Source organism: Limanda limanda, chromosome 1 (genome assembly GCF_963576545.1).
Source record: "Limanda limanda chromosome 1, fLimLim1.1, whole genome shotgun sequence".
NCBI lineage: Eukaryota > Metazoa > Chordata > Actinopteri > Pleuronectiformes > Pleuronectidae > Limanda > Limanda limanda.
The window spans coordinates 1,135,883-1,160,992 of record NC_083636.1 but is presented as its reverse complement, the minus strand read 5'-3'; the positions used below and the strand labels follow the sequence as shown (position 1 = coordinate 1,160,992).

Below are 25,110 nucleotides of genomic sequence, written 5' to 3'. Positions count from 1 at the left end.
ATGTGAGGAACATGTGAGAAAGAGTGAGGAACACGTCAGGAACAAGTGAGGAACACGTCAGGAACATGTGAGGAACATGTGAGGAACATGTGAGGAACATGTGAGGAACATGTGAGGAACATGTGAGGAACATGTCAGGAACATGTGAGGAACACATGCGGAACATGTGTGGAACAAGTGAGGAACATGTGAGGAACAAGTGAGGAACATGTGAGGAACATGTGAGGAAAATGTGAGGAACATGTGAGGAACAAGTGAGGAACACGTGAGGAACATGCAAAGAACATGTGAGGAACAAGTGAGGAACAAGTGAGGAACAAGTGAGCCTATGAGGAACAAGTGAGGAACATGTGAGGAACATGTGAGGAACATGTCAGAACTTCAGTTCAGGTGTGAGAACAGCTTCAGGCACAAAAACCCACAAAAAGACAGAGTTGTCTCTGCAGGATATTCAGCAGGACAAACAGCAGTTATTTATCATATATTATCCTATTATGACTTCTACATACTTATATATTTCTATATTCTTCTGTAATCCACACACTAACCCCCGGTCTGTCCTCTTTCCACTGGTTCCATTCCTCTGCAGGATTCTGTGCTTGGTAACAATCTCTTCTGAATGTGAAGGTCCTGAGTCTCCTGAGTGCAGCGTCTCCTCTCAGCTGAGGGGCGTGTCCACGATGCAGAGAACCAGTGGGCGACGCGCGGCCTGTTGACAATCACCAGTTAATGACTTTGGCTTTTGAGTGAAGGGAGCAACTTGGCATTTGTGAAGCTTTCAACGAGGCGAGCGAGCCGAGAGCGGGGGGGCTGCAGCCGGCGCTCAACACACGCTTTGTTGTTTGTGCGTCCAGAGGTGAGAGTGAAGAGCGGGAGGAGGTGACCTGCTGCTCTGGGACATGGACGTGGTTATCACTTTGATTTCCAATTCAAAAATATGAATAGACAATTACACTGACTGATAAATCCGCTGGTCGCCTTTAATTACTACAGTTCAACCATCACCATTTTGGTCGAATGTCGAACAACAACAACAACAACAACAACAACAACAAAAACAACAACAACAACAAGAACAGCTTCTGTGCCACAAACCAGAAAAACCAGAAAACACAAACGCATCATGAAGCTGCAGAACTCGAGTTCAGGATTTAGTTTGACAATCAAACTTTTCCTGAAACACTTTTAATGCCTCTGAATAAAATCCTCATTCCACTGAGTCATCCCATCATCTGCTGCTTTCATTAACCTGCGCTCACATGGGGGGGAGACAAGTAGAGGAGATGTTTAATATGAATATGTATTATTAATGTAGATTCTGCAGCTCATTGACACCCACACAGTCATGAGAAAGATAGAAGATTAAAATATCGTCATTAAAGTAATCCTTGATATTCTCTGTGTATTTGGACACAGTGACCTCATCCTGATGTTCTGTTCAGTTCTATCAATCTGTCAACGCCAGCACGTGCCTGCACTGCAGCCAGCCACCAGGGGGCGATGGAGACACTTTGGCTTCACTTTAAAGAGCTTTCATCATCTTTATTTACAGTTTGTGGTAGAAACATGAATCATGGACCGATCAGCTCCAATACACTCACACACACACACACACACACAGACACACACTCACACACACACAGAGACACATACAGGGACACACACACACAGAGACACACACACACGTACAGACACACACACACACAGAGACACATGACCCTGCTTACAGCTAAGTTTGCTTGAAGGATAAATGAATTAAGGATTCATAGGAAATATTTTCCGCTGTGTATTTTGTGTTTATTTTGTGTGTGTGTGTGTGTGTGTGTGTGTGTGTGTGTGTGTGTGTGTGTGTGTGTGTGTGTGTGGCTTTGGTCACCTCACTTCCTGGATGTGATGAACATCTTCTCTTTAATCTGGTTCATCTGGTCAGAGTGAGATTGATGTGGTGGGAACAGCAGATCGATGTCCTCGTTCCCCTCAGGACGGAGATTAATGTGAGACCAGGAGCCTCTTGAAAGGCGGTTGAGACGAACACTTGCCCCGAGGAGAACATCCACATCTTAATTAGCTGTTAATGGCACAGAAAGGGACACGTGTATATGTTTGTTCTGGTGTGTGTGTGTTTGTCATATCACAGTTAATAGTGCGACTCTGTGTGAATTCTCCAGTGGGCGACAAAGCTGCTGCTGCCAACGAGCATCATGAATTAATGATGCTGCTTCACATCCAGTGTTAAAGGACGATAACACAAACGTTTCCACTGATCTGCACACGGATCACAAAACGAATCCCTTGAAGGTATCCACCATAGATATATATATAAGACTAGATGTCACGGCCAACGGAGTCAAACGTCCTCACATGGCGGCCATCTCGCCACAGTCAGCTCGCTCACCCATAACATTGTGTTGTAGTGGTATACGTACTTTTTAAATAACCATAACTTGCTAAATTTTCAAACCATTTGTAAACGGTTTGGTTTGTTATGAACGTCAGAGATTTAGTTATGACACTGCATAAATTATTCAATTTTTCAGAAAATAACATAATTATTCATAAGTATGCAGTGTCATATCTACATCTCTGACGTACATAACAAACCAAACCATTTAAAATCGGGTGAAAATTGAGCAAGTTATGGTTATTAAAAAAGTATGTACCACTACAACACAATGTTATGGGTGGGCGAGCCGCCTGTAGCAAGATGGCCGCCATGTGCGGACGTTCGACTCCGTTGGCCGAGACATCTAGCCTTTTATATATATCTATGGTATCAACCCTGTGACACTGGGACGCTCCTCTGGTCACATGTGACCGATCAATAATCAACCTGATCTGTTTCCTCCCGGCTTCCAAACCCAGAAAGAAACTCATCAGCTCCTGAATCAAAGCCTCAACACGGCATGGATACAGGAGGGAAGGAAGGAAGGGGAAGGAAAGAGAAGGAAGGAGAGAGAAGGAAGGAAGGAAGGCATGAAAGAGAAGGAAGGAAGGAGAAGGAAAGAGAAGGAAGGAGAAGGAAGGAAGGAGATGGAAGGAGAAGGAAAGAGAAGAAGGGAGAAGGAAGGAAGGCGAGAGAAGGAAGGAGAAGGAAGGAAGGAGAGAGAAGGAGAGGGAAGGAAGGAAGGCAGGAAAGAGAAGGAAGGAGAAGGAAAGAAGGAAGGAGAAGGAAGGAAGGAGAAGGAAAGAGAAGGAAAGAGAAGAAAAGAGAAGGAAGGAGATGGAAAGAGAAGGAATGAGAAGGAAGGAAGGAAGGAATGAAGGAAGGAGAAGGAAGGAGAAGGAAGGAGAAGGAAGGAGAAGGAAGGAGAAGGAAGGAGACGGAAGGAAGGAGAGAGAAGGGGAAGGAAGGAAGGAAGGAAAGAGGAGAAAGGAGAAGGAAGGAAGGCAGGAAAGAGAAGGAAGGAATGAGAAGGAAAGAGAAGGAAGGAAGGAGAAGGAAAGAGAAGGAAGGAAGGAGAAGGAAAGAGAAGGAAGGAGAAGGAAGGAAGGAGATGGAAGGAGAAGGAAAGAGAAGAAGGGAGAAGGAAGGAAGGCGAGAGAAGGAAGGAGAAGGAAGGAAGGAGAGAGAAGGAGAGGGAAGGAAGGAAGGCAGGAAAGAGAAGGAAGGAGAAGGAAAGAAGGAAGGAGAAGGAAGGAAGGAGAAGGAAAGAGAAGGAAAGAGAAGAAAAGAGAAGGAAGGAGATGGAAAGAGAAGGAATGAGAAGGAAGGAAGGAAGGAATGAAGGAAGGAGAAGGAAGGAGAAGGAAGGAGAAGGAAGGAGAAGGAAGGAGAAGGAAGGAGACGGAAGGAAGGAGAGAGAAGGGGAAGGAAGGAAGGAAGGAAAGAGGAGAAAGGAGAAGGAAGGAAGGCAGGAAAGAGAAGGAAGGAATGAGAAGGAAAGAGAAGGAAGGAAGGAGAAGGAAAGAGAAGGAAGGAGAAGGAAGGAGAAGGAAAAAAGGAGAGAGAAGGAGAGAAGGAGACGGAAGAAAGGAAGGAAGGAAGGAAGGAGAAGGAAGGAAGGAAGGAAGAATGGAAGGAAGGAAGGAAGGAAGGAAGGAAGGAAGGAAGGAAGGAAGGAAGGAAGGAAGGAAGGAAGGAAGGAAGGAAGGAAGGAAGGAAGGAAGGAAGGAAGGAAGGAAGGAAGGAAGGAAGGAAGGAAGGAAGGAAGGAAGGAAGGAAGGAAAGAGAAGAAAGGAAGGAGAGAGAAGGAGAGGGAAGGAAGGAAGGAAGGAAGGAAGGAAGGAAGGAAGGAAGGAAGGAAGGAAGGAAGGAAGGAAGGAAGGAAGGAAGGAAGGAAGGAAGGAAGGAAGGAAGGAAGGAAGGAAGGAAGGAAGGAAGGAAGGAAGGAAGGAAGGAAGGAAGGAAGGAAGGAAGGAAGGAAGGAAGGAAGGAAGGAAGGAAGGAAGGAAGGAAGGAAGGAAGGAAGGAAGGAAGGAAGGAAGGAAAGAGAAGGAAGGAGAGAGAAGGAGAAGGAAGGAAGGAGAGAGAAGTAGAGGGCAGGAAGGAAGGAAGGAGGGTGCGTAGATTGGTAGGACAAAATGAAAGAGGGATGGATAGTAAGAGATACAGATGGACGGAGAAAGAACATGAATAAATTTGTAAATGAAAACAAACATGTTGTTCAAATGGAAAAATGATGATTGTTATTGAACAGATGGAAAAATATCAGAAAAACAACAGAACAGAAGCTGGCTCCTCCCACCCTGTGCTGATGACCTCACGTGGACTGAAACTCAAACTGTGACAGAGTCGTCTCTGCAGAGCCACACAGGAAGTTACACAACTGTTTCTCAGAGAAATGCAGCACTTCATGGTATTTTCAGGAATGTGAGTCATGTTCTTACACAACATCTGGTGCAACACAATCATGAGTGTGTGTGAAGAGGCCCGGCGGTCGGAGCTGGAAGCTGCTGGGGCAGCGAGCTGCGAGCCAGAGGACGAGTGGGAGGACGCTGCATTGTTTTCAAAAAGCATAGTTTGTCAAAGAGTGTGAGTCATGAAACGATTATCAAGAGCTTTGTGTGTATTGTAGAGAGAAAAGGAAGGAAGGCAGGAGAGAGAAGGAAGGAAGGAGAAGGAAGGAGACGGAAGGAGAGGGAAGGAGAGGGAAGGAGAGGGAAGGAAGGAAGGCAGGAAAGAGAAGGAAGGAAGGAGAAGGAAGGAAGGAAAGAGAAGGAAGGAGAAGGAAGGAAGGAGAGAGAAGGAGACGGAAGGAGAGGGAAGGAGAAGGAAGGAAGGAAGGAGAAGGAAGGAGAGGGAAGGAGACGGAAGGAAGGAAGGAGAAGGAAGGAGACGGAAGGAGAGGGAAGGAGAGGGAAGGAAGGAAGGCAGGAAAGAGTAGGAAGGAAGGAGAAGGAAGGAAGGAAGGAAGGAAGGAAGGAAGGAAGGAAGGAAGGAAGGAAGGAAGGAAGGAAGGAAGGAAGGAAGGAAGGAAGGAAGGAAGGAAGGAAGGAAGGAAGGAAGGAAGGAAGGAAGGAAGGAAGGAAGGAAGGAAGGAAGGAAGGAAGGAAGGAAGGAGAGGGAAGGAAGGAAGGAGAAGGAAAGAGAAGGAAGGAAGGAGAGAGAAGGAAGGAATGAAGGAATGAAGAAAGGAAGGAAGGAAGGAAGGAAGGAAGGAAGGAAGGAAGGAAGGAAGGAAGGAAGGAAGGAAGGAAGGAAGGAAGGAAGGAAGGAAGGAAGGAAGGAAGGAAGGAAGGAAGGAAGGAAGGAAGGGAAGGAAGGAAGGAAGGAAGGAAGGAAGGAAGGAAGGAAGGAAGGAAGGAAGGAAGGAAGGAAGGAAGGAAGGAAGGAAGGAAGGAAGGAAGGAAGGGAAGGAAAGAGAAGGAAGGAGAAGAGGAAGGAAGGAAGGAAGGAAGGAAGGAAGGAAGGAAGGAAGGAAGGAAGGAAGGAAGGAAGGAAGGAAGGAAGGAAGGAAGGAAGGAAGGAAGGAAGGAAGGAAGGAAGGAAGGAAGGAAGGAAGGAAGGAAGGAAGGAAGGAAGGAAGGAAGGAAGGAAGGAAGGAAGGAAGGAAGGAAGGAAGGAAGGAAGGAAGGAAGGAAGGAAGGAAGGAAGGAAGGAAGGGAAGGAGAGGGAAGGAGAGGGAAGGAAGGAAGGCAGGAGAGAGAAGGAAGGAAGGAGAAGAAAGGAAGGAAGGAGAAGGAAGGAGACGGAAGGAGAGGAAGGAGAGGGAAGGAGAGGGAAGGAAGGAAGGCAGGAGAGAGAAGGAAGGAAGGAGAAGGAAGGAGACGGAAGGAGAGGGAAGGAGACGGAAGGAGAGGGAAGGAAGGAAGGAAGGAGAAGGAAAGGAGAAGGAAAGGAGACGGAAGGAAGGAAGGAAGAAAGGAAGGAAGGAAGGAAGGAAGGAAGGAAGGAAGGAAGGAAGGAAGGAAGGAAGGAAGGAAGGAAGGAAGGGAAGGAAGGAAGGAAGGAAGGAAGGAAGGAAGGAAGGAAGGAAGGAAGGAAGGAAGGAAGGAAGGAAGGAAGGAAGGAAGGAAGGAAGGAAGGAAGGAAGGAAGGAAGGAAGGAAGGAAGGAAGGAAGGAAGGAAGGAAGGCGAAGGAAAGAGAAGGAAGGAAGGAAGGAAGGAAGGAAGGAAGGAAGGAAGGAAGGAAGGAAGGAAGGAAGGAAGGAAGGAAGGAAGGAAGGAAGGAAGGAAGGAAGGAAGGAAGGAAGGAAGGAAGGAAGGAAGGAAGGAAGGAAGGAAGGAAGGAAGGAAGGAAGGAAGGAAGGAAGGAAGGAAGGAAGGAAGGAAGGAGAGGGAAGGAAGGAAGGAGAAGGAAAGAGAAGGAAGGAAGGAGAGAGAAGGAAGGAATGAAGGAATGAAGAAAGGAAGGAAGGAAGGAAGGAAGGAAGGAAGGAAGGAAGGAAGGAAGGAAGGAAGGAAGGAAGGAAGGAAGGAAGGAAGGAAGGAAGGAAGGAAGGAAGGAAGGAAGGAAGGAAGGAAGGAAGGAAGGAAGGAAGGAAGGAAGGAAGGAAGGAAGGAAGGAAGGAAGGAAGGAAGGAAGGCGAAGGAAAGAGAAGGAAGGAAGGACAGAGAAGGAAGGAAGGAAGGAAGGAAGGAAGGAAGGAAGGAAGGAAGGAAGGAAGGAAGGAAGGAAGGAAGGAAGGAAGGAAGGAAGGAAGGAAGGAAGGAAGGAAGGAAGGAAGGAAGGAAGGAAGGAAGGAAGGAAGGAAGGAAGGAAGGAAGGAAGGAAGGAAGGAGAAGGAAGGAGAGGGAAGGAGAGGGAAGGAGAGGGAAGGAAGGAAGGCAGGAGAGAGAAGGAAGGAAGGAGAAGAAAGGAAGGAAGGAGAAGGAAGGAGACGGAAGGAGAGGGAAGGAGAGGGAAGGAGAGGGAAGGAAGGAAGGCAGGAGAGAGAAGGAAGGAAGGAGAAGGAAGGAGACGGAAGGAGAGGGAAGGAGACGGAAGGAGAGGGAAGGAAGGAAGGAAGGAGAAGGAAGGAGAAGGAAGGAGACGGAAGGAAGGAAGGAAGAAAGGAAGGAAGGAAGGAAGGAAGGAAGGAAGGAAGGAAGGAAGGAAGGAAGGAAGGAAGGAAGGAAGGAAGGAAGGAAGGAAGGAAGGAAGGAAGGAAGGAAGGAAGGAAGGAAGGAAGGAAGGAAGGAAGGAAGGAAGGAAGGAAGGAAGGAAGGAAGGAAGGAAGGAAGGAAGGAAGGCGAAGGAAGGAAGGAAGGAAGGAAGGAAGGAAGGAAGGAAGGAAGGAAGGAAGGAAGGAAGGAAGGAAGGAAGGAAGGAAGGAAGGAAGGAAGGAAGGAAGGAAGGAAGGAAGGAAGGAAGGAAGGAAGGAAGGAAGGAAGGAAGGAAGGAAGGAAGGAAGGAAGGAGAAGGAAAGACAAGGAAGTAGAAGGAAGGAAGGAGAGAGAAGGAGAGGGAAGGAAGGAAGGCAGGAAAGAGAAGGAAGGAAGGAGAAGGAAGGAGAAGGAAGGAAGGCGAGAGAAGGAAAGAGAAGGAAGGCGAAGGAAGGAGAAGGAAGGAAGGAAAGAGAAGGAAGGAAGGAGAAGGAAAGAGAAAGAAGGAGAAGGAAGGAAGGAGAAGGAAAGAGAAAGAAGGAGAGGGAAGGAAGTAGAGAGAAGGAAGGAAGGAGAAGGAAAGAGAAGGAAGGAGAGGAAAGGAAGGAGAAAGAAGGAGAGGGAAGGAAGGATATAAGGAAGGAAGGAGAAGGAAGGAAGGAAGGAAGGAAGGAAGGAAGGAAGGAAGGAAGGAAGGAAGGAACAGTTTTGTATTGTCGTGCACTGAGCTGCTGGTTGTGAAGCTGATGGATTCTCTGGGGAGAAGATGGAGAAGATGGAGAAGATGGAGAAGATGGAGACGATGGAGAAGATGGAGAAGATGGAGACGATGGAGAAGATGGAGACGATGGAGAAGATGGAGATCACTCTCCTGTTTCTACTGAGGAAATAACACAGAGCAGCTAATTCTACAAATATAAAAGCTCTGATTTGTAGCGATGGCGGGAGCCTGGCGCCAGCTCCTCGCCGCCGCACATTCATCAGCAATATTTACACGAAGATGAATCCGTCTGAAAACAGGGTTTATTAGGAGCTGCAGATTTCCTGTGAGCTGCACAATCACATTACAGCCGATCAGAAGGTTCACATGACTCAGCTCGTTACAGATGGAATCAGATCAGATCCTGATATTTTACACCACATCTTCATCCTTGATTGTCCAGAAGCTTCTTCAGTGTCCACGTGTCCCGACCCTGAGCAGCTGCGCCCGAGGAGGAACAGATCCATGTCTTCATCTCATCCCACGTTATATAAATATATAATTTTATATTAGATTATATGAGAATAATGTGAATCTCACATTAATCAGTCGCTGATTTAGTTTCACATCTAAATCATTCTGTCCATGTTAAAGAATAAGAACTTTACTATTTACTGGAAACACAATGTGACACTTATAATAATAATCTAACATGTGTGTGTTACTGTAAAAACAACCAGGGTTTTTCATTGTCACCATAAATATATTACAGGATTTCAAATTACAAATGAAACGTTTTCTCCGACAATGGGACTCAAGAAGATCCACAACGGAAAAGAAACAAATGAAAGAGTATCTAAAATAAATAATATTTAGAAAATATAATTAATATTCATAATTTAAGTGCCTTTAAAACAATGCATTAAACGACAGCTCGTGTATAATTTAAGTTATAATCATCATTAAATTAAAAACTGTGTTTATATGCTTTTATTTGTATCTTATTTTAAAGTTGGATTAAACCGGAAGTAGGAAGAAAACCGGAAGCACGCTTGTCTGACGTCACTGTAGGAAAACAAAAACAAGCCTCGTCCTGCCGTTGTTTTTATTCTGTTTTTATTCCGTTTTTCGTCTTTTAATCTCGCAGCTGCTTCTTCAGGTGAAACATCTGTTCACGCTGAACATCTGTCACTTGTTATATTATTATTATATTAAATCTGTTCTGTTTATTCCGCTGTTTCAGATGCTAACTTGTGCTAGCTAACCCAGCTAGCGCTAGCGGTCGTTGCTCAACATTCAGTCTGTTGTTGTCTCCTCTGCCCGGTCCCAGGTCCCGGTCCCAGGTCCCAGGTCCCAGGTTCCGGTCCCAGGTCCCGGTCCCAGGTCCCAGGTCCCGGTCCAGGTCCCCGGATCCACCAGTAACGGACTGGTTCCGGTGGATCCGCAGCCATGGCTCAGCAGAGAGGAGTCAACAGCCTCCAGTTCAACCAGGACCAGAGTCAGTTCCATGTTTCACTCTGAACTTCATCAAACCACAAGATTAATAAATAATACAGTCAAATCAAGTTTATATAAGACTAGACTGTTATAAGAATGTGTTAAGAATCAACAAAGATTTGAAACAGGGTCACTTCATCCAACAGGAAGAAAGCAAAACTAGTTTTTATTATAAGTTTTTATAAAATAAATTAAAGTTCAAGTATGAAAACAGCAAATATCCAAGTTAAGCCTGAATTAATATCACAAATCAGATGAAATGAACTTGTTTCATTGTGTTGTCATATTGGAGCTAAAGGGTTTAAAGTGTATTTGTTGTGATTCTGTACAGAATCAAACTGAGGGGGAGATTTCTTCCTCAGAGCATCAGAGAAAATGTTGTATAATTATATTTGTTTTGATTTAAAACTACACACAAATGTGTATTTGACATTATTCACAAGTACGAGATTAAAACATGTTATTGAAGCAGAATATCTCCAAATCTCAGAACTCCATCAAAACAATATAATGATCTAAAGCCTGTCCAGCGTGTTGTGATTTGTTGTCACTTCACCGCTGCCTGTGAATAAACGTGTCTAAATTGTGTCTTTGTGTGTTTTGTCACAGGTTGTTTCTGTTGTGCGATGGAGACGGGCGTCAGGATTTATAACGTGGAGCCTCTGATGGAGAAGGGTCACCTGGGTGAGTGCGTCGCCCGGCTGCTGCAGCACTTCCTGTTTCCTACTCACGTCACTAAAGATGAGTTGTGTGTTTGTGTTGTGCTTCAGACCACGAGCAGGTGGGCAGCGTGGCGCTCTGCTCCATGCTGCACCGGTCCAACCTGCTGGCCGTGGTCGGGGGAGGAGTCAACCCAAAGTTCTCCGAAATATCTGGTGAGTGAATGAAACGACCTTTCACCTCAGACTGGATGTTATTTCAAACTGTTCTAAACAAAGAGGTTTATTAAACATGCAGAACATTCAGATCCTGTTTGAATGATTCCTTCAGTGTCACAGGGACTCAGGGACATTTGTATCAATCAATCAAACTTTATTTGTATAGCCCATATTCACAAATCACAGTTTGTCTCATAGGGCTTTAACATGGTGAGACATCCTCTGTCCTTCACCCTCAGCAAGAGTCAGGACAAACTACTAAAAACCCTTTTAACAGGTGAAGACACGTAGAAACCTCAGAGACACATGTGAGGATCCGTCTCTCAGGACGGACACAAGTGACACAGATGTGTAGAGGAGAACATCATCAGGAGAAAGGTTTTAGCAGCAATGATGAGAGGAAACATGTTGAAGGATAACTTCAATTCTATATGTGAAGCAGTCCTGCTGCATCATAGTCTCTGGTCAGCAGCAAGATCATGATCCAGCATCAAGACCTGATCCACTATAGTCCACAGTTATGTCCACTGGTGTCAGTTAGGATCCATCATCAGCTGCCACCTCGGTCCTGGTCCACCATCATAATCTAACGCCAACGTGATAAAGGATCCTCCATTACCACTTCGATCAGCCGGCACGATACAGAATCCACCGAACTGGATCCACCATTGTGACCTGTGATACGCGATCCACAAATCGTAATCCATGATGATGTGGACACAGCTGTGGTCCTGCATCATCGGGTGATAAGGCACAGGGACTCCGGGGAAGTTAGAAACATGTACTGATGAGATAAGAGTTACTTGATGTGATAAGGATGGAGAAGAGGAAGGAGAAGCAGGAAACATCACTGAGTTCACAGGAAACTAAGCTGCTTTTATTTTGACAGAACAATGAAAGCAGCTATAAATTTAGTTATCAGCTTCTGTTCTGTCAAAATAAAAGCAGCCTAGTTTCCTGTGAACTCAGTGATGTTCAAAAAACACGCATTAGAAATTCATTGATCTCTGTTCTGATGCAGAACATATGAAGCCGTCATGCTCACTGGTTTCATGTGATCTAACGTCTCAGTTTGATTTCAGTTCTGATCTGGGACGACGCTCGAGAGGCACGTGACCCCAAGGACAAGCTGGTGCTGGAGTTCACCTTCACCAAACCGGTTCTGGCCGTTCGCATGAGGCACGACAAGTGAGTCCGAGTCCGAGCCGCTCCTCCTGTGGTTTGTTGTTGTGCAGCTACACAACATGTAACTTTCACGGTGGTTGTTCCAGGATCATCATCGTGTTGAAGAACAGGATCTACGTGTACAGCTTCCCAGACAACCCGGTCAAACTGTTTGAGTTTGACACCAGAGACAACCCCAAAGGTAACAGAGATCCTCTCTCCTGTGTGATACGAGTCTCGGTCTGTTAATCGATCGTCCTCTGGTGCACACCTCTCTCTCTCTCTCCTCCAGGTCTGTGTGATCTGTGTCCCAGTCTGGAGAAGCAGCTGCTGGTGTTCCCAGGTCATAAATGCGGCAGCTTGCAGTTGGTCGTAAGTTCACTTCTAACCAAAACGCCTCAGTCGTTCAAACTTGAAGAAATGTCAAAATAAAGGTTGTTTTCTTCAGGATTTGTCAAACACCAAACCTGGAACATCCTCCGCCCCCTTCACCATCAACGCCCACCAGAGCGAGATCGCCTGCGTGGCTCTGAACCAGCCAGGCAGCGTGGCGGCGTCGGCGTCTCGTAAGGGAACGCTCATCCGCCTGTTCGACACCACCTCCAGAGACAAGCTGGTGGAGCTCCGTAGAGGAACCGACCCGGCCACGCTCTACTGGTACTAGCACGCTGGGTTTCTGGGGCTGTGATTGGTCAGCTGCACCTTCTCCTCTGGTCTTAACTACTATCTCTGTTCCTCAGCATCAACTTCAGTCACGACTCGTCCTTCCTCTGCGCCTCCAGTGACAAAGGCACAGTTCACATCTTTGCGCTGAAAGACACCAAACTGAACCGTCGCTCTGCGTAAGACTAACCCCCCACCCCCCCCCCCCAACCGCTCTGCTTCTGACCTGTCCATGAGAACTGCTCTTGTTTCACGTGACTCTCTGCTCCTGTTCCTCTCACCAGCCTGGCTCGGGTCGGGAAGGTGGGGCCTGTGATTGGTCAGTACGTGGACAGCCAGTGGTCGCTGGCCAGCTTCACGGTCCCGGCTGAATGTGCCTGTATCTGTGCGTTCGGAAAGAACACGTCCAAGAACGTCAACTCCGTCATCGGTGAGGAAACGAGAAAACACTCTGATCTTCTTCTGTTGAAACTTTCAGTTCAGTCACAATTTGTTTGATATTGTTTTGTATAGGGTTGCAAAGGGGCGGACAGTTTCCGGTAAATTTCCGGAAACTTTCCACGGGAATATTAAGCTCGGGAATTTTGAAAAAAAAAAAAACTATGCAAATTAAACGCTGAGCAATACAAACATCATTCAAAACTGTATTTTAAAGATGTATGGAACGTTGAGTTTCAACCCTCCACTGGTCATTCTTCCATCACATGCACAGATAACTCCCAGCATGCTTCACTCTACAGCAGGGCTATTGAGGCCTGCTGTAGAGTGAAGGACTAGTCAGGTAAGTTTCCATGATATTACTGGGAAAATATATTAGCATGCTGATTGAGGATTGTTCATCTGTTCATCTAGACTATTTCCATTCATTTATCCATCAATTGTAAAATATGTTTACAGACGATTCCAATAGTTTGTCTAACTATTTATATCTCTGGCATTGCATTAGTGTTTTTTTACAAACTTTGTTCTCATCTTATTCTACAGAACAATGCCACGTGCACTCTCTCATGTGTGGAGACATTTCACCTCATCCAATGTAGAAGGAAAGGCTGTGTACATTTGCAAATACTGTGCAAAGACCTATGTTAAGAATGACACAACGATGCAGAAGCATATAGTCAAGTGCCCAAAGTTTCCTCAGGGCTCAAATCAGCCTATGACACAACAAAATGTTTATATTTATGTCTTTTTATGACAAGGTAAATACAGTTAGTATAAATTACCCACAACATTTCCAGTTAATTCCCATGGAAAGTTTTCAACTTTGAATATTCCCGGAATTTTGCAACCCTAATTGTGTATAAAAGTCTCTGAAATTATTTGATGGATGACTGGAAACATTTTCCATAACCAGTCGTTACTGAGCCAATCACAGCTCCCTTTCTAACCTGAATCCATTTCTCCTCTCGCAGCGATCTGTGTGGACGGAACCTTCCACAAGTACGTGTTCACGCCCGATGGGAACTGTAACCGCGAAGCCTTCGACGTGTATCTGGACATCTGTGATGACGACGACTTCTGAGGACCCGGCTCCTGGACACGTGGAGGACGAAGTGTCCCGTGGTGGAGACGCTCAGACGTGATGCTGAAGTTTCATCAAGTCCTGTGTTTGTGATCATTTCTACAGGAGGAAGCAGTGTTACTAGGAATACAGATTTCTATGAGTCTGTCACTTTATTGAAAACTCTAAATTATTTTTTTAATATTCAAGATGCAAGTTGACGTTAATGTCCACGAGGAGTGTTCGTCGACTTCAGATCACAAGTGTGTGTGTCGCTGCTTTGAAGAGCGGACGTCACAAAGTGCTTCACAATAAAACACAAAAGCCATGAAATCCAGACAAAGATAAAAGTGTAAAATTATATGCGATTGTTGGTAAGATGAGGTAATAAGTGGATGTCGAGCTTCTGTTCTTTTTTGTGTTTGTGAGATAATTGAAGTCACACTGAAAATAAAGTCTTTTTTTAAGAAATAAGAGATTGTTACTTGTCTGTTTGTCAAAAAGATCAAATGCTTTACTTGTCAACAGAGATGGCGCCCCCTGCAGTCAGGTGGGGAGAAACGCTAGAGCAAACTAGGCTGCTGCATCTAGACAAAAATGTCTAAAGTCTACTAGTTCAGAATCATAGAATATTTATTCCAGGTTAATATTATTAAGGAATAAGATTTGTGTCATTGAACTTATTACAGGAAATCTGCAATCAATTTCTCAGTGCAACTTCATGCTTTTATTGTGAAAGGGAAGTTTTACGGTAAAAGTTTTGTTTTAGAAAGTTGTTATTCTGATGTTTTGTGTTTATTTAGGTGTAAACAGGAGATTTTAATAAACTGTCGAGTCTTTCTCCTGAGAAACGAGTTGTTGACTGACAGCTCCCCCTGCTGGTATGTGTCGGTATCAGCTTGGTTGAGGAGTTGTCATTGGATTTTATGGTTTGAATATTTATGTTAAAAACAGCAATAAGTCAATGTTTAAAACTATTGTAAGTTAGGCTGTGATTTAATACAGAATAAATTATTCCTGAAGTTATGATTAAAATTCATCTGAACATCATAAGAATCATTTGTTTAAATCAACTTCACCAAAAAGTCTGAAATCTTGTGAGCAACTTTTGAAATAATCAATCACAGATATTTAAACTCTGGATTTTTAAATGACAGGAGCCTGTTATGCAATTTCAACACTTTTTATCAAATGTTTTCTTGCAGAAACAAATTACAAAAATTATCTGGAGCTGATCTTTACAAAAGAAACTCCGCCCCAGTCCCCACCCCCGGCCTCTGAGGTCCGACCACAAGGAAACATTCAGATCTTTCATTTTAAACCAGAAGTCAGATCTGAAGCTGCCAGTTCCTCAGACGTCTTTTATGAAGCTCCAGATTGAAGCTGTTCCAGGTGTCGCACCCGAGTCCTGTGGGAAAGTCCAAGATCCAAGACTCGGGAGTCGTGAATCAGTCCAGAAGCTTCACTGGGAAACGGGGGGGCCGAACATCTGCATGGTCTCCACGACGAGTGACAGATGATCCAGAAACGAGTTCACAGACACTCGGAGAACTCGGGCTTCGTCAGCGCTCCACCTCCTGAAACACAGAGAGAAGGTGAGCTGCTGCTGCTGATGGAGACCAGAGGGACCAGAGACAACCTGAGGACAGACGCAGCTTCATGTCTCTTACACAGACAACGTGCTGCCGGACAGCGAGAGGCGTTTACTGATCCCGCCTTTCCTCGGCTCGCGGTCCGGGGACAGCGAGCGGAGAGCGACCTCGGCTTCTCCAGCCGTCGGGAAGGGGACGTCCAGAGAGCTGCAGCACCGTTAAAGAAGCTTTCTGGAGAAGTCAATGATTTATGGAATATCTGAGATTTGAGACAAACAATCTTCTTTTATTATGAGATAAGATAAAAAGATAGATACGAAGTAGAAGAGCTCCACTCTGGGTGAACTACAAGAAGGAGAGCTTGCGTAGGTTGAACCCTATAATGACTGTCTTAGGATACTCCTGAAGAAACCCAGGAGGACTAGAGCCAGTGAGTTGTTCTGTAACATGGGTCTCACCACCTTCATGGCCTTGATGAGGAACCTAGCGTTTAAGTTTATGAGTCGGCTGGACCGCTCGACTAATCTAATAATTAATCTTATGACAGTTGTGGCCACAGCTCGGTCAAATACACATCCAAGATCTGGGAACACTGGCATGAGTTCCTTTTTTAGCATTTCTTTCCCTGTATATTGTTATGTAATGTATTGATTGTATGTATGTATTGTTGTTTTTCTCTGTGGGCCCTGAGCCTGTATTAGAGTTTATATATAATAATGTGTATTTGTGGCCTACAAATAACCACCCCCCTTCAAGATAATACACAATGTGCATGACAGTGAGAACTTGAAAGCACAAATAATGATATAGAAGCGGGTGAGTCAATTTAAACTTAGACTATAAGTGAATATATGTAAACACTTCAGTGCAGGAATGAACCTAAACGTCCATCAACTTTCCTGAAGAAGAACTTGATTGAGAATCTTTCAGTTTTAATCTTTTCGTCAGTGTCACGATGACCCGGTGACCTTTGCGTTTACCTTCAGAAACACTCTGCGAACCGGAAGTACTGATCGTGAGTTCGGCACAACTCACTTCCTCTCACTGTACACAAACACAGATTAAACCACAGGTTCCACAGAGGAACTGAACCTCCGCTGCTCATCGAGTTATTTCTCCTGTTTCATGAATTAATACGAAACAGTTAACGTCGTCTGTGACGTCACCGCTCCGTCTCGTCGATCGGCTGATTTTAAAAAGATACAACTCCAGTTTCCCGGGCTCAGGGCTCGTTTTCCCGCGAACATCCTCCTTCTCTCCGCCTGGCGCCGCCATCTTGTTTGTGTTGAAGTGACCGGACAGGAAGTGACTTCATCTTCCGGTGCGGTGAAACACAGACATGATGGCCGCTGCTGCGACCTGCGGCGGAGTGCGGTACTACAGGTGAACCAGATCACCACATGAAATGTAAAATAATACAGAGTTAGTGGATTTACTCTATTGATACACAATCGTGAAATTATTAAATGGAATTGAATTAAATAAATTTGAATATAAATATTTAAAAAATGTTTCTTTCTTCTTTCTTCCACCTACGACATAAATTTAAATCAGTTCTCTCTCTCCCCGACTTAAAAAAGCTCAAACATGGATTATTGCCATGCACTTTATACATTAATCAAACTTTAGTAACTTGTTTGCAGCTCGTTCAAAATGCTGCTGCTATATAAATTATCATAATTACTATTATTATTACTATCAGACACACACATGTTATTTCACCTAATTTCCAAATCCACATTTCACTATCACTTGCGTAACCTTAAACCACAAAAACTATTAATAGTTATAACTTTCAAAATAAAAGCGTAGTGAGACTTTTATTTTGTAGTGGTGCTGTCAGACTCAGCTGTGCCTCCTCCCACTCCTCCTCCTCCTCTTCACTGCTGAAGGACCATCTCTCTCTCTCTCTCTCTCTCTCTCTCTCATCCACTGACTCCCTGTGAACATCTATAAAACGATGTAATGTTTGAATATCTATTGATATTTTGAGATATTTGCGTACGACAGACAGAAGACTCTCTCTCTCTCTCTCTCTCTCTCTCTCTCTCTCTCTCTCTCTCTCTCTCTCCCTCTCTCTCTCTCCCTCTCTCTCTCTCTCTCTCTCTCTCTCTCCTCAACGGACTTTTTCCTGCGGGCTGAACAAGTGAGTACATGATGAATGTGTGAGTGCGTTACGTTACAGGTTGTCGTTACTGTGATAAACAACTGGTACTGTACTTAATACTTTGCTCTATATACTTTATGCCGTAGCAGCTGTTATGTCACTTTGTGTTTTCTCTCCGGTTTGTTTTCTCGTGAAAAAACAATTTCTCAAAATCACCGTGAAGAATTTATTTCAACTTTGGCAGAAACGTTCACTTGGACTCGAAAATGATTTGTAGGAGTGTGGTGGTCAAAGGTCAAAGGTGACATTGACCTCACACATCATGTTTTTTCGTCGCTTGAACACGATATGAAGTCTGCAGGTGTGAATGTGCTCATCTGATCAGCGACCTCTTTTCTTCTGCAACTCTTTACTGAATAAAAGATGAAAACACACAATGTGCAGCTCTATCGTGGAAGTTTCTATCTCCTGCAGGAAACTCAGCAGATCATTCAGTCCTATGAGTCGTCACCATGGCATCAAGCTTCTAGATATGATGTGAAAAACCTCCTGATGAATTCTGTTTCTACCTGGTGGTGAATTCTGTTGGGCTTCTTCCTCTTTATTTCATTAACCTCATTAAGGTGAGTGTAATCTGACGTTTCCTGTGCATGAACTTCATCTCCAGACATCACATCAGTTCTCCAGCTGACCCGTGGATGCTCGTCCACATGGCCGTGTCCAAAGGGGGCGGGACCCTGCGGGACCTGCAGCTGGCTCTGCAGCTGAAGATCGAGGAGCTGCGGCAGCGAGACGCTCTCATCGACGAGCTGGAGCTGGAGCTGGACACCAAGGACGATGTGATCCGGCAGCTGCAGCTGGAGATGGACCGGCACCGCAGGCCGTCGCAGAACACGCCCCTCGCTGCAGAGAGGGCGGGCACAGGTGTGGAACCAGGAAGCAGGATATAAGAGGGGAGGGGCTATATGGAATTTATCTCTGTAGTAGACTTTAAGTGAAATATTCTTTTGCTACCTAACGATGACAGAAACCATCTTTGACAAACATTTATTTAACATCTACTTTGATGTATTAGTTTGGTTCGTGTCCCATCTGCTAACATGGAGGAGGTTTATCACTTATACTGCAGCCGGACACCAGGGGGCGATGGTGATGAGTTAATTCCACTTTAGGGAGGCGTCATGTCGCCCGTGTTTATTTCCAGTCTGTAGCCGACAGATGTTCACCGTGGTCTCTGGATGTTTCCAGACGGAGCGGCGCTGACGAACCCGGCGGCGCCCGACGAGCCGCAGCGAACCAAGAGGCAGGCGATCTCAGCCGAGCCGTCAGCGCTGGACCCGTCGCAGCTCAGTGACGTCACGCTCACCAGCTACTGCAAGTCCAAAGAGTGAGTACACACACACACACACACACACACACACACACACACACACACAGAGGTTGACCTTTTTGACCTCTATTGTTGTGTACCTGCAGATCCAGTGAGCTGATCCAGAGGGCGCTAATGGACAACGACTTCATGAAACATCTGGAGCACGGGCAGGTGAGGACACATCTGTGCTGCCCCCCCCCTGTGTGTGTGTGTGTGATGGTAAACAGCTGCTGACGTGTGGGCTGGTGTGTGCAGATCCTCACCATCATGGAGTGCATGAGTCCCACCAGCCTGACCAAAGGCTGCTGTGTGATCCAGGAGGGAGACGACGGCTCCACGGTCTACGTCCTCGAGGGTAAGACACACGTCTCTGTCCCTCAGAGTCAGGTGGAAACTGTGCTCAGGGCGCTGATACGTCATTTAAATGGCATAAAAGATATCAATCAATCAAATTTTATTTGTATAGCCCATATTCACAAATCACAATTCGTCTCATAGGGCTTTAACATGGTGAGACATCCTCTGTCCTTAACTCTCAACAAGAGTCAGGACAAACTACTAAAAACCCTTTTAACAGGTACAAATATGTAGAAACCTCAGAGAGACACATGTGAGGATCCGTCTCCCAGGACGGACACAAGTGACACAGATGTCAAGTGAAGGAAAACATCATCGGGAGAAAGGTTTTAGCAGCATTGATGAGGGTAAACATTTTGAAGGATAACTTCAATATGGTATGTCAAGCAGTCCTGCTGCAATATAATAAAATATATGATATAATAAAGTATTTTCTACATGTCATTTAGCAAAATAATCTATTCAAATTGGAACAAATGTTCATTTAGACACAAACGTGAACTGATTAGACTTCAGAGGTCAAAGGTCACAGTCATATGCAACCTGAGTGGAACTGGTTCCAAGTTGGAAGAAGAATTTTCACTTGAGCCTCAAACAAAGATCTGAGTCCAAATAACAACTTGTGTTTGTTGAGTTTTCCTTGATGAGTGAAACCCGCCTGTGTGTTGACAGAGGGGAAAGTGCAGGTGACCAAACAAGGGAAGAAACTCTGCTCCATCGGCCCAGGAAAAGTGTTCGGAGAGCTCGCCATCCTGTACAACTGCACCCGCACCGCCACCGTGACAGGTACACACACACACACACACATGCTCATCACACGGGTTCGATTCCCACACAGCTTCTCCCCACACCTGCTGGAAACGTCTTGGTCAAAGAGCTGTGACATGAGCACCTTCTCTCCTCCGAGTCGGAGCAGTCACATGAATCCTCAGCTGATAAACCAGTGAAGGTCTCTGCTCCTTCGACGCTGAGAGGAAACGAGTTCAGTCGTGGACGAGTTGTAACAACGCAGCAGAATTTATTCATCCACCGACAAAAAGAAAAAACCGATGAAGGTCAAACACAAACATCTTCACTGCTCAGGGCCCTTTTCTCATCTGACACACACACACACTACACACACACACACACACACACAGACACACACACACACTACACAAATAAAGTGACATTGTGTGAATTCTGTACGAACCTGTATTTTTTCTTTTAAAATGAAAAATAACAGATTAAAATTCCAAGTATTGAACTGTCCCTTGCCGAGCTGAGTTCATGGCACCAACTCTTCATCTCTTTAATTCAATCAAGCTGCACCCACACACACACACACACACACACAAACACACACACACACACACACACACACAATCCTCGAGCCTCTCTGACTCAAATCACATCCTCACACACACATTCGTCAGATGTTTTTCTATAATCTTTCTGACAAAGACTCAAACCAACGTGACCTTCTTGGTGGAGTTTATAAAAACAAGTCTCTCTCTCTCTCTCTCTCTCTCTCTCTCTCTCTCTCTCCCTCTCTCTCTCTCCCTCTTTAGCTCTAACTGACATCAAGCTCTGGGCGATCGACCGTCAGGGTTTCCAGACCATCATGATGAGGACTGGTCTCATCAAACTCTCCCAGTACACAGACTTCCTCCGCAGGTACAGCTCATACATCTCCTCCCTGTTGTTCTCATAACAACGACTCACGTCTCCTAACTCACCTCCTCCTCCCTCCTCCTCCTCCTCCTCCTCCACCTCCTCCTCCTCCCTCCTCCCAGTGTTCCCTCCTTGCAGTCTCTACCTGAGGACGTCCTCAGTAAACTGGCTGACGTCCTGGAGGAGGTGATGATTCCTCTGCTCTCTGACACTCTCTCACTATCTGTCCTGCCGTCTGTAGATCTGATGATTCACGTGCATCTCTCTGCTCAGACTCATTACAGCGAAGGTGATTACATTATCCGTCAGGGAGCCACCGGAGACACGTTCTTCATCATCAGCGAAGGACAGGTGAGGAAGACAACAACCACGAGAGGAGGAGCATGAGGAGAACAACCATCAGGGACTCTAGAAGTCAATGTCAAACATTAACAATCATTTCAAATCATATAAAAAAGTCACATTTAAACCTCAATACCAGGACTCCACGATCACGACTGCACGACTCCACTGACTGACTGTGAATGACGTCGTCACCACAAGGTGGCAGCGTTCGTATATTTTAGCTTCATTGTCGTACAACGGAAAGATGAGGAGACGCCTTGTTTATTTGGATTTATAGTCATTGGGTTAAATGATGAGCTGTAAGTAAAGATGGACATGACAGCTGATTGCCCCCTGGTGGCTGGCTGCAGTACAGCTCATAAGCCCCGCCTCCTCCATGTTAGCAGATGTGTCATCGTTAGATAGATAGATAGATAGATAGATAGATAGATAGATAGATAGATAGATAGATAGATAGATAGATAGATAGATAGATAGATAGATAGATAGATAGATAGATAGATAGATAGATAGATAGATAGATAGATAGATAGATAGATAGATAGATAGATAGATAGATAGATAGATTACTTTATTCATCCCCGAAGGGAAATTAAGTCGTCATAGCAGCCGGTATATTTGAATACAATAAAATACAATACAATAAAATAAAATAAAAAATATTGAGGTAGAAAGAATAAAAACAGAAACACAAGATAAATAGGTAGATAAGGTGCAGTGGCAAGATGATGGTAATAGTACTGATGATATGATGGTAATGTTATTGTTAGACAGTATATCAAAATAGTACAGTATATATAGTATATAATATAACATAACATAATATATATTTATATATGATAGTAATTATACCAATATAATAGCAGTATATAGTAACAATGGCAGCAACAGTATATATAATAATAGTAATATAATAATAATAATTATAACATGTACACATGTATAAATATGTGTATATTAGCAGCAGCCTCACCACACGCTGACTTCACACAGGAAACTCTTCACTGTTTCCCACACAGCTGTTATTCCTGCCTCACTTCACTCACACTCACAGTTGGAGTGAGGAGCTGAGAGCCTTTTATTTTTAGCGCTGAGTCACCAAACTTTGTGCTGTGTCATGTCATCAGGTGAAGGTGTCTCAGCAGAACGCAGCCGGCGACGAGCTGCTGCTGGAGAAGAGTCTTTCTAAAGGCGACTGGTTTGGAGAGCAGGCGCTGGAAGGGTGAGACACATGTTCAGACTCTAACACAACATGGTAACACTCTGAAAGTGACCTGTTCAGGTGCAGCTTACAGTGACCTCTAGTGGAGTGTTTGAGTCATGACCATACTGAAGTTCGGCTTCAGTCACAGTCACTAGCTGGAACGATGGAGACAGTAATGTTTGGCTAGGTTTAAAAAGAAACAGCACCCCAAGGTTCTGCAGTTGCATCTGGGGACTTAAAAATGTACATTTGTTTTTAACAAATGTACATTTTTAAGATGGAAATGACAGCTGATCGCCCCCTGGTGGCAAATTTGTTTTTAACAAATGTACATTTTTAAGTCCCCAGATGCAACTGCAGAACCTTGGGGTGCTGTTTCTTTTTAAACCTAGCCAAACATTACTGTCTCCATCGTATACATTACTATACATTACTGTCTCCAAAACTCTAGAAATTAGTACATAAAGCATTAAGTACTTAAAAGGCACTTCTGGCAAGAATGAGTGTTATAATATGGGAAATATGTTTAAGTGTGTATTTACAGACGTCAGTATTCATGATTGAAAATCAACAATTACTATATATTATATCACCTCAATATTAACAGCTATGTCCCACTTCAGATTGTCCAAACATTTCCTTGTTTCATATTCTGTAAGTTTCTGAAGTCAGAACAGCAGTTGAACAGTAGCTCCATGTCCCTCTCATGTGTGTGTGTGTGTGTGTGTGTGTGTGTGTGTGTTTGTGTGTGTGTGTGTGTGTGTGTGTGTGTGTGTGTGTGTTCAGGGAGGACGTGCGTACAGCCAGCGTCACGGCCGTGGGAGACGTCACGTGTCTGGTCATCGACAGAGAGTCAGTGTTTCTCCTCGTTCACCAGGAACATCACATTCTTCACGGAGCTGGAGTCGCTGGTTGAAGGAAACTGGTTTGTTTGTGTCTCAGGTCTTTCAAGCAGCTGATTGGAGGACTGGACGATGTCAACAACAAGCCGAGCGACGACAACGAGGTCGAAGCAAAGTGAGTTCAACACAGTTTGTGTGTTTACAGGTTTGTGTAACAGTCAGGAAATCGAACCAACGTTCTTCTGTTTTTAAGCAAATCAACGTAACCAGTCTACTCTCCTGACAGGTCAGGAGAGCAAAGGTCAAACGACCTCAAACGACCTCAGGTGGTTTGATGTGGTTGTGTTATTTTATTAAAACAGGTCATTACAGTTTGAATATGAACTGTCAGGTCAGAGTCTCTTGTTTCTTTCTTATTTTAAATGACAACGCACAAATCATTTTGTAATAACACACACTGATGTGATAGTGATCAGTTGTTGTCAGTGACACGTTGTGAATGAAGATGAGATCTTTCAGGCACATGATGTTAGTTGAAGAACACGTCAGGTCTGAGTGAGTTTCTTCTTCGTGTCTTCTGTTCCTCTTCCTCTTGTCTCCTCTGCAGGCTGCAGGCCGAGGCCGACTTCTTCGGCAGCGTCTCGCTCAGCGACTTCAGCGTCATCTGCACGCTGGGGATGGGAGGCTTCAGCCGTGTGGAGCTGGTCAGTGTGTGTGTGTGTGTGTGTGTGTGTGTGTGTGTGTGTGTGTGTGTGTGCACGTAGCAGCCGGTGATCTGCAGACTCTCTCTGAGCCTGTGTGTGTGTGTGTTGTGTGTTCAGTTGCAGTTGAAGACGGATCCCAGTCGCTCGTTCGCCCTGAAGGTTCTGAAGAAGCGTCACATCCTGGACACCAGCCAGCAGGGCCACATCCTGTCGGAGCGCCGCATCATGATGGAGGCTCACAGCCCCTTCATCATCAGGTCAGACGCTGTAGGAGTCTGACGTCAGGCAGGATCTATTCTCGTTCCCAGGATGCTCCTCTTCATCAAACCCACTCTTCATCCCTGTGCAGGTTGTACCGGACCTTCAGAGACGCCAAGTACCTGTACATGCTGCTGGAGGCGTGTCTGGGAGGAGAGCTGTGGACGCTGCTGAGAGACAGGTCGGTTCCCACTGACACGTCACGTGACCCCGGGAAACCAGTTCAACTGCTGAACTGGTTCTGTTGCTAAGTGATTTGTCGGTGAACAGATTATCAATTCAACTCTTTGGGTTTTTACGTGATGTCAAAAACAATATAACAATTTAATTTGTGAATCTGGCTTTAAAAGGACATTTTCTCTAAAGAATCAATTTATTAACAATAATCAAAGTGATAGATAGATAGATAGATAGATAGATAGATAGATAGATAGATAGATAGATAGATAGATAGATAGATAGATAGATAGATAGATAGATAGATAGATAGATAGATAGATAGATAGATAGATAGATAGATAGATAGATAGATAGATAGATAGATAGATAGATAGATAGATAGATAGATAGATAGATAGATAATACAATACAATAGAATAAAATAAAAAATATTGTGGTAGAAAGAATAAAAACAGAAACACAAGATAAATAGGTAGATAAGGTGCAGTGGCAAGATGATGGTAATAGTACTGATGATATGATGGTAATGTTATTGTTAGACAGTATATAAAAATAGTACAGTATATATAGTATATAATATAACATAAAATATATTTATATATGATAGTAATTATACCAATATAATAGC

General features: G+C 44.6%; 3 protein-coding genes across 4 annotated transcripts in view; 2 read left to right on the top strand and 1 right to left on the bottom strand.

The window, feature by feature from the left end:
* Positions 1-9,218: 9,218 nt before the first annotated feature.
* On the top strand, positions 9,219-14,344 carry wdr45 (WD repeat domain 45). 2 transcript variants are annotated; one of them, XM_061067519.1, is made up of 12 exons: positions 9,219-9,324; positions 9,496-9,515; positions 9,568-9,663; positions 10,272-10,346; positions 10,433-10,537; positions 11,623-11,728; positions 11,812-11,906; positions 11,997-12,076; positions 12,153-12,361; positions 12,445-12,546; positions 12,652-12,797; positions 13,780-14,344. In XM_061067519.1, exons 3-12 carry the CDS (start codon positions 9,615-9,617, stop codon positions 13,887-13,889), a joined length of 1,077 nt encoding a protein of 358 aa, XP_060923502.1. In that variant the 5' UTR covers positions 9,219-9,324; positions 9,496-9,515; positions 9,568-9,614; the 3' UTR covers positions 13,890-14,344. The 2 variants fall into 2 exon arrangements, with proteins under 2 accessions (XP_060923502.1, XP_060923499.1); XM_061067516.1 differs by lacking the exon at positions 9,496-9,515 and having other exon boundaries at positions 9,516-9,663.
* A 618-nt stretch (positions 14,345-14,962) lies between these two features.
* On the bottom strand, positions 14,963-16,745 carry LOC132998042 (EKC/KEOPS complex subunit Lage3). Its single transcript, XM_061067529.1, has 3 exons — positions 16,665-16,745; positions 15,539-15,667; positions 14,963-15,445 (listed from the first exon to the last, which is right to left on the bottom strand). Exons 1-3 carry the CDS (start codon positions 16,733-16,735, stop codon positions 15,331-15,333), a joined length of 315 nt encoding a protein of 104 aa, XP_060923512.1. The 5' UTR covers positions 16,736-16,745; the 3' UTR covers positions 14,963-15,330.
* A 57-nt stretch (positions 16,746-16,802) lies between these two features.
* The window catches only part of LOC133007326 (cGMP-dependent protein kinase 1-like), a 10,102-nt gene continuing 1,794 nt past the window's right edge, over positions 16,803-25,110 (top strand). Inside the window, exons 1-15 of the mRNA XM_061075725.1 lie at positions 16,803-16,843; positions 18,235-18,491; positions 18,816-18,954; positions 19,044-19,110; positions 19,195-19,294; positions 19,969-20,082; positions 20,847-20,952; positions 21,072-21,135; positions 21,223-21,300; positions 22,422-22,516; positions 23,285-23,350; positions 23,441-23,515; positions 23,948-24,044; positions 24,162-24,301; positions 24,394-24,483. Of these exons, the coding sequence (XP_060931708.1) occupies positions 16,803-16,843; positions 18,235-18,491; positions 18,816-18,954; positions 19,044-19,110; positions 19,195-19,294; positions 19,969-20,082; positions 20,847-20,952; positions 21,072-21,135; positions 21,223-21,300; positions 22,422-22,516; positions 23,285-23,350; positions 23,441-23,515; positions 23,948-24,044; positions 24,162-24,301; positions 24,394-24,483 (1,529 nt within the window). The remainder of the gene's footprint in view (positions 16,844-18,234; positions 18,492-18,815; positions 18,955-19,043; positions 19,111-19,194; positions 19,295-19,968; positions 20,083-20,846; positions 20,953-21,071; positions 21,136-21,222; positions 21,301-22,421; positions 22,517-23,284; positions 23,351-23,440; positions 23,516-23,947; positions 24,045-24,161; positions 24,302-24,393; positions 24,484-25,110) is intronic.

Excerpts from the sequence above, each read along its gene's own strand:
- wdr45 (XM_061067516.1), top strand. The coding sequence starts at position 9,615 with ATGGCTCAGCAGAGAGGAGTCAACAGCCTCCAGTTCAACCAGGACCAG. Across the intron at positions 11,729-11,811 it reads GTTCGCATGAGGCACGACAA|GATCATCATCGTGTTGAAGA; the intron begins GTGAGTCCGAGT and ends TGGTTGTTCCAG. Across the intron at positions 12,798-13,779 it reads GAACGTCAACTCCGTCATCG|CGATCTGTGTGGACGGAACC; the intron begins GTGAGGAAACGA and ends CTCCTCTCGCAG.
- LOC132998042 (XM_061067529.1), bottom strand. The coding sequence starts at position 16,735 with ATGGCGGCGCCAGGCGGAGAGAAGGAGGATGTTCGCGGGAAAACGAGC. Across the intron at positions 15,668-16,664 it reads GAGCCCGGGAAACTGGAGTT|CTCTCTGGACGTCCCCTTCC; the intron begins GTATCTTTTTAA and ends ACGGTGCTGCAG. Across the intron at positions 15,446-15,538 it reads TCCGGCAGCACGTTGTCTGT|GAGGTGGAGCGCTGACGAAG; the intron begins GTAAGAGACATG and ends TCTGTGTTTCAG.